General features: G+C 33.6%; 2 protein-coding genes across 2 annotated transcripts; one reads left to right on the top strand and one right to left on the bottom strand.

Moving 5' to 3' along the window:
* Positions 1-1466: 1466 nt before the first annotated feature.
* On the bottom strand, positions 1467-2465 carry LOC126893105 (uncharacterized). Its single transcript, XM_050663050.1, has one exon. The coding sequence runs from the start codon at positions 2463-2465 to the stop codon at positions 1467-1469; it is 999 nt and encodes a 332-aa protein (XP_050519007.1).
* Positions 2466-6004: 3539 nt separating this feature from the next.
* Positions 6005-7003, top strand: LOC126893104 (uncharacterized). Its single transcript, XM_050663049.1, has one exon. It carries the CDS (start codon positions 6005-6007, stop codon positions 7001-7003), a length of 999 nt encoding a protein of 332 aa, XP_050519006.1.
* Positions 7004-7987: the final 984 nt, after the last annotated feature.

Genomic DNA, 7987 nt, shown 5'->3' with positions numbered 1-7987 from the left:
GTTGGCATTTCGCAGTCTTTCAAATACCTCGCTTAAGTTTTTCAGATGTTCATCAAAGGTTTTGGACATAATCATTATATCATCAAGATATACTAGACATGTTTTCCAAGTAAGTCCTCTTAAAACCATTTCCATCAGGCGTTCAAACGTAGCTGGAGCATTACAAAGACCAAATGGTAGAACCTGAAACCTGTAGAGACCACGGCCAGTTGAAAAAGCTGTTTTGTCTCGATCATCAGGATGTACTTCTACTTGCCAGTAGCCGCTTTTTAAATCTAGAGTCGAAAACCATTTAGCACCTGATAAAGTGTTTAGTGTATCATCTATTCGTGGCAATGGATAACTGTCCTTTTGTGTAACATGGTTTAATCTTCTGTAGTCTACACAAAAACGAGTAGATCCGTCTTTCTTAGTTACTAAGACTACTGGTGAACACCAGGGGCCCGAAGCTTCTTCGATGATATCGGAATTTATCATGTCTTGTATTATGTTTTCAACTTCTTTTTGTCTAGCAAACGGTAATATGCGTGGGGCTTGACGAATTGGTCTTGCATCTCCAGTATCGATTCTATGTTGAACTAGACTAGTACGCCCTGTAGATTTCTCGGATTCAAAAATGTCGTAGTTTTCATTAATAAATTCATTAGCTTTTTCTACTTCTTCAGTTGTTAAGTGATCAACATTTTTGATCAGTTCTTTCGCCAGGTTAGCGTCAACTTGGTAACTTAAAGCTGTATTCTTTTTCAAATACTTTTCGCACTTGATTATTTTTTCTATTGGCGTACAGAGTGCTATTTGTTGTTCTTTCTTCAACTTAAAAGGCTTTTTGGACAAATTAGCAACCCTTACTGGAATTATCTCATCTACATTCACGAGGCATCTGGCTATCAAGATTCCGTCATTAACAAGTTCCTCGCTTTCAACAACGCCGAAATGTAAACCTTCAGGTTTTTGACTCAGTCTCGCCAGGACTATACTTTCAGAATTTTGAGGAATTTCTGTATCTTCACTAACTATAACTCTTACTTGAGGTGTAGACTCTTCAAAATTTAGGACTATTTCTTCATTTTCAATAAACAAAATTTTATTTTGAAGATCTATGATAAATTTGTTTTGCATAATGTCCATTCCAAGAATGCATTCATCTTTAATATCGGCTACAAGAAATATGTGTTTTATCAAGGTGTTGCCAATCTTTATGGTCGCCGTTACTTCTCCATGAATTGGAATAGTTTGACCTGAAGCTGTTTCAAGAACTAAGTTTGTTTTACATGGCTGTAGTTTTCTGTTCAGAAGTTCTTTGCGAACAAAAGATCTTGTTGCACCGGTATCAATAAGAAAAGTGCATTTTTGATTGTCAACGTAGCCCTTAAGTAATAAGTTCTGTTCATTTTTGTTTAAAGTATAACTGCGAATTTGGGGGCTTTTATTAGATTCAGCCGACGCCCGCCCCTTAGTGTCGACTTTTATTCGTTTCCCTGGCTATTGTTTGAATATCTGTGGTCAGTTGTAGGAGATCGACTTCTTACATACCTATCTCTACTAATATTTCTAGTAGGACTATATGATGGGCTTCTGGATGTCGATCTAGGCGACCTTCTGACATCATTATTGTATTCTTCTTTTCTCGCTTGGGATCCACTTCTACAATTGACCTGCAAATGTCCAATTCTTCCGCAGTTAAAACATCTTCTGTTTTGATTTTGAGCTTTTTGTTGATTTTGTTGAAGATTTTGGAGTATGTTCAAGATCTGGGACAAAATAGGTTGTTGATTATCTGTGGTAGGGACTTGTTCATCTTCTCGAAATCTTATTTCTTTTAATCTTGGGCGAGATCTTGAAATACTTTTAGCCGCTTCAAACTCCTGGGCTGAAACTAGTGCTCCATTTAGCGTTTTGTGGTGTTGTAATCGGAGAGCCTGTTGCATTTCGATATCATGTAGTCCGTCTATGAATGCCTGTATACCGATTTGTTCAAGAAAATCTTTAGGTGCCTGAGGGTATGCCAAATGTAGTAATCTTTTAATATCAGCTTCAAATTCTTGTAGGCTCTCGTTATGTTTTTGATACCGAACTTTAAGCTGACTTTGAAAAACCTGCTTCAGATGTTGTTGGCCATATCTTGTTTCTAAAGCTTGAACAAGTGAGTCATAACTAGGTGAATCCTGAGGAAGAAATTGAAGGACGGTTGCTGCCTGACCTCGAAGCGACACCACCAAGGAAGCTGCCATTTCTCTTTCAGTCCAGCCATTTGCTTTAGCTGCAGCTTCAAATTGGAAACGATACGTTTCCCATGCTGTTTGGCCATCGAAGGTGGGTGGTTTCAAAATTTTGCTATTTCTGATTGTGCCTGATTCAAGAAGATTTAGGGGATGTGAAGATGAAGGGGCTGTTTCAGATTCGACATTCGTTACTGAAACAATACGAGATAAAGAAGCTTGGGTATTAATTTTTCGTTCTAACATAACTATTTGTCTTTCTAAACTAGATTTTAAATTATCTTGTTGTTGCTTTAAATCATTTTGTTGCTGTTCTAGTTTATTATCTAAATAGCTTTGTTTTTCTTCTAATGTGTCTATTCTACTATTAATTTGACTTACCTCTAATGTAAAACTTTCTTGAATTTGTGACAAACTATTTATTATTTCTACCTCTACTTGTCTACGCCTCTCCTCCTCTTCTTGCCTACGTTTCTCTTCATTTTCTTTCTCTTCTTGCCTACGTTTCTCTTTTAACTCTTCCATTTTTAAAAACCATTCTGGTGGTCCGGATGTATCCATTTCTTTCTCGAATTTAGTAGATCTTGTATTGACCATATACAAATTACTTAATGTCTTCTTATCCCACCGCTGTCACCAATGTTACAACTTCTTTAAAATACTTTATTCAACTCAAACAGGATTACAGTAACTTTTACACAATGACAACTTTTAACTTCAAATACTGAAATACAACTGAACTATAGAATGTCAAACACATAATGTTTATATAGTTTTCTGACGTTCTAGATGTCACCAGACATTTCTGGGTTATTCCATGACATCCAGAATATTCTCGTACGTGACTACTTCTTCTTTCACGTCGAGGGACTCTTTCTATGTAGGAACAATCTACGGAACTGTCATAACAATATATATATATATATATATATATATAAATATATATATATATATATATATATATATATATATATATATATATATATATATATATATATATATAGTTTGTTATTTCCTGACCGTGAATTTTTAAATAGAAATATTTTTATTCCTGGGTTTTTCGGTCTAAATAAATGAAACACTATTCTTGCTTAAACGCTTCGGCTATTTGCCATTTTCAATAAGCATTTTAATGATTATAACATTACACTTTTTACAATATATTTTCACATACACGTTCTATATTTTAATATTCACAAAAATGTATGCTTCATTCTCGAGATGTTAACGGAGATATATATATATATATATATATATATATATATATATATATATATATATATATATATATATATATATATATTGAAGAGGGCGAAACACATTTCTAAGAACTGGTGTTTGGATCTTTGATTCTATTCAAAAAATTTTTCCCAACCCGAAATGGTGGATGTGTGAATTGTTCGTAAGGGGATTTTTCCACATTCTCTATTTCATCTGTTTGATTTCGTACGAGTGGTCGTCAAACCATTAACCTTGGATCTTTTGATCACTGAGTGTGTTTCAAGGATCTACATCTCATGTTTTTAAACATATATTTTACTTACTTTAAGTAATTAGGGAATTAAAACTTGAGACTGTCATTGTCGGACTTGCCGTAGATTTACGCACCTTCTATGTCTAGGTCTCGAATGTTGTTTTTTGATTGGAATGTGTCTAAAGATATTCAACCTCTCATCTTTATTGATAAGCCCAGAGAGGTTGAAGAGGGCGAAACACATTTCTAAGAACTGGTGTTTGGATCTTTGATTCTATTCAAAAAATTTTTCCCAACCCGAAATAGTGGATGTGTGAATTGTTCGTAAGGGGATTTTTCCACATTCTCTATTTCATCTGTTTGATTTCGTACGAGTGGTCGTCAAACCATTAACCTTGGATCTTTTGATCACTGAGTGTGTTTCAAGGATCTACATCTCATGTTTTTAAATATATATATATATATATATATATATATATATATATATATATATATAAATATATATATATATATATATATATATATATATATATATATATATATATATATATATATATATATATATATATATATATATATATATATATATTATATATATATATATATATATATATATATATATATATATATATATATATATATATATATATATATATTTAAAAACATGAGATGTAGATCCTTGAAACACACTCAGTGATCAAAAGATCCAAGGTTAATGGTTTGACGACCACTCGTACGAAATCAAACAGATGAAATAGAGAATGTGGAAAAATCCCCTTACGAACAATTCACACATCCACTATTTCGGGTTGGGAAAAATTTTTTGAATAGAATCAAAGATCCAAACACCAGTTCTTAGAAATGTGTTTCGCCCTCTTCAACCTCTCTGGGCTTATCAATAAAGATGAGAGGTTGAATATCTTTAGACACATTCCAATCAAAAAACAACATTCGAGACCTAGACATAGAAGGTGCGTAAATCTACGGCAAGTCCGACAATGACAGTCTCAAGTTTTAATTCCCTAATTACTTAAAGTAAGTAAAATATATGTTTAAAAACATGAGATGTAGATCCTTGAAACACACTCAGTGATCAAAAGATCCAAGGTTAATGGTTTGACGACCACTCGTACGAAATCAAACAGATGAAATAGAGAATGTGGAAAAATCCCCTTACGAACAATTCACACATCCACCATTTCGGGTTGGGAAAAATTTTTTGAATAGAATCAAAGATCCAAACACCAGTTCTTAGAAATGTGTTTCGCCCTCTTCAATATATATATATATATATATATATATATATATATATATATATATATATATATCTCCGTTAACATCTCGAGAATGAAGCATACATTTTTGTGAATATTAAAATATAGAACGTGTATGTGAAAATATATTGTAAAAAGTGTAATGTTATAATCATTAAAATGCTTATTGAAAATGGCAAATAGCCGAAGCGTTTAAGCAAGAATAGTGTTTCATTTATTTAGACCGAAAAACCCAGGAATAAAAATATTTCTATTTAAAAATTCACGGTCAGGAAATAACAAACTATATATATATATATATATATATATATATATATATATATATATATATATATATATTTATATATATATATATATATATATATATATATATTGTTATGACAGTTCCGTAGATTGTTCCTACATAGAAAGAGTCCCTCGACGTGAAAGAAGAAGTAGTCACGTACGAGAATATTCTGGATGTCATGGAATAACCCAGAAATGTCTGGTGACATCTAGAACGTCAGAAAACTATATAAACATTATGTGTTTGACATTCTATAGTTCAGTTGTATTTCAGTATTTGAAGTTAAAAGTTGTCATTGTGTAAAAGTTACTGTAATCCTGTTTGAGTTGAATAAAGTATTTTAAAGAAGTTGTAACATTGGTGACAGCGGTGGGATAAGAAGACATTAAGTAATTTGTATATGGTCAATACAAGATCTACTAAATTCGAGAAAGAAATGGATACATCCGGACCACCAGAATGGTTTTTAAAAATGGAAGAGTTAAAAGAGAAACGTAGGCAAGAAGAGAAAGAAAATGAAGAGAAACGTAGGCAAGAAGAGGAGGAGAGGCGTAGACAAGTAGAGGTAGAAATAATAAATAGTTTGTCACAAATTCAAGAAAGTTTTACATTAGAGGTAAGTCAAATTAATAGTAGAATAGACACATTAGAAGAAAAACAAAGCTATTTAGATAATAAACTAGAACAGCAACAAAATGATTTAAAGCAACAACAAGATAATTTAAAATCTAGTTTAGAAAGACAAATAGTTATGTTAGAACGAAAAATTAATACCCAAGCTTCTTTATCTCGTATTGTTTCAGTAACGAATGTCGAATCTGAAACAGCCCCTTCATCTTCACATCCCCTAAATCTTCTTGAATCAGGCACAATCAGAAATAGCAAAATTTTGAAACCACCCACCTTCGATGGCCAAACAGCATGGGAAACGTATCGTTTCCAATTTGAAGCTGCAGCTAAAGCAAATGGCTGGACTGAAAGAGAAATGGCAGCTTCCTTGGTGGTGTCGCTTCGAGGTCAGGCAGCAACCGTCCTTCAATTTCTTCCTCAGGATTCACCTAGTTATGACTCACTTGTTCAAGCTTTAGAAACAAGATATGGCCAACAACATCTGAAGCAGGTTTTTCAAAGTCAGCTTAAAGTTCGGTATCAAAAACATAACGAGAGCCTACAAGAATTTGAAGCTGATATTAAAAGATTACTACATTTGGCATACCCTCAGGCACCTAAAGATTTTCTTGAACAAATCGGTATACAGGCATTCATAGACGGACTACATGATATCGAAATGCAACAGGCTCTCCGATTACAACACCACAAAACGCTAAATGGAGCACTAGTTTCAGCCCAGGAGTTTGAAGCGGCTAAAAGTATTTCAAGATCTCGCCCAAGATTAAAAGAAATAAGATTTCGAGAAGATGAACAAGTCCCTACCACAGATAATCAACAACCTATTTTGTCCCAGATCTTGAACATACTCCAAAATCTTCAACAAAATCAACAAAAAGCTCAAAATCAAAACAGAAGATGTTTTAACTGCGGAAGAATTGGACATTTGCAGGTCAATTGTAGAAGTGGATCCCAAGCGAGAAAAGAAGAATACAATAATGATGTCAGAAGGTCGCCTAGATCGACATCCAGAAGCCCATCATATAGTCCTACTAGAAATATTAGTAGAGATAGGTATGTAAGAAGTCGATCTCCTACAACTGACCACAGATATTCAAACAATAGCCAGGGAAACGAATAAAAGTCGACACTAAGGGGCGGGCGTCGGCTGAATCTAATAAAAGCCCCCAAATTCGCAGTTATACTTTAAACAAAAATGAACAGAACTTATTACTTAAGGGCTACGTTGACAATCAAAAATGCACTTTTCTTATTGATACCGGTGCAACAAGATCTTTTGTTCGCAAAGAACTTCTGAACAGAAAACTACAGCCATGTAAAACAAACTTAGTTCTTGAAACAGCTTCAGGTCAAACTATTCCAATTCATGGAGAAGTAACGGCGACCATAAAGATTGGCAACACCTTGATAAAACACATATTTCTTGTAGCCGATATTAAAGATGAATGCATTCTTGGAATGGACATTATGCAAAACAAATTTATCATAGATCTTCAAAATAAAATTTTGTTTATTGAAAATGAAGAAATAGTCCTAAATTTTGAAGAGTCTACACCTCAAGTAAGAGTTATAGTTAGTGAAGATACAGAAATTCCTCAAAATTCTGAAAGTATAGTCCTGGCGAGACTGAGTCAAAAACCTGAAGGTTTACATTTCGGCGTTGTTGAAAGCGAGGAACTTGTTAATGACGGAATCTTGATAGCCAGATGCCTCGTGAATGTAGATGAGATAATTCCAGTAAGGGTTGCTAATTTGTCCAAAAAGCCTTTTAAGTTGAAGAAAGAACAACAAATAGCACTCTGTACGCCAATAGAAAAAATAATCAAGTGCGAAAAGTATTTGAAAAAGAATACAGCTTTAAGTTACCAAGTTGACGCTAACCTGGCGAAAGAACTGATCAAAAATGTTGATCACTTAACAACTGAAGAAGTAGAAAAAGCTAATGAATTTATTAATGAAAACTACGACATTTTTGAATCCGAGAAATCTACAGGGCGTACTAGTCTAGTTCAACATAGAATCGATACTGGAGATGCAAGACCAATTCGTCAAGCCCCACGCATATTACCGTTTGCTAGACAAAAAGAAGTTGAAAACATAATAC

Source organism: Diabrotica virgifera, chromosome 10, assembly GCF_917563875.1.
Source record: "Diabrotica virgifera virgifera chromosome 10, PGI_DIABVI_V3a".
Classification (NCBI taxonomy): Eukaryota; Metazoa; Arthropoda; class Insecta; order Coleoptera; family Chrysomelidae; genus Diabrotica; species Diabrotica virgifera.
This window is presented reverse-complemented; position numbering and strand designations above follow the sequence as displayed.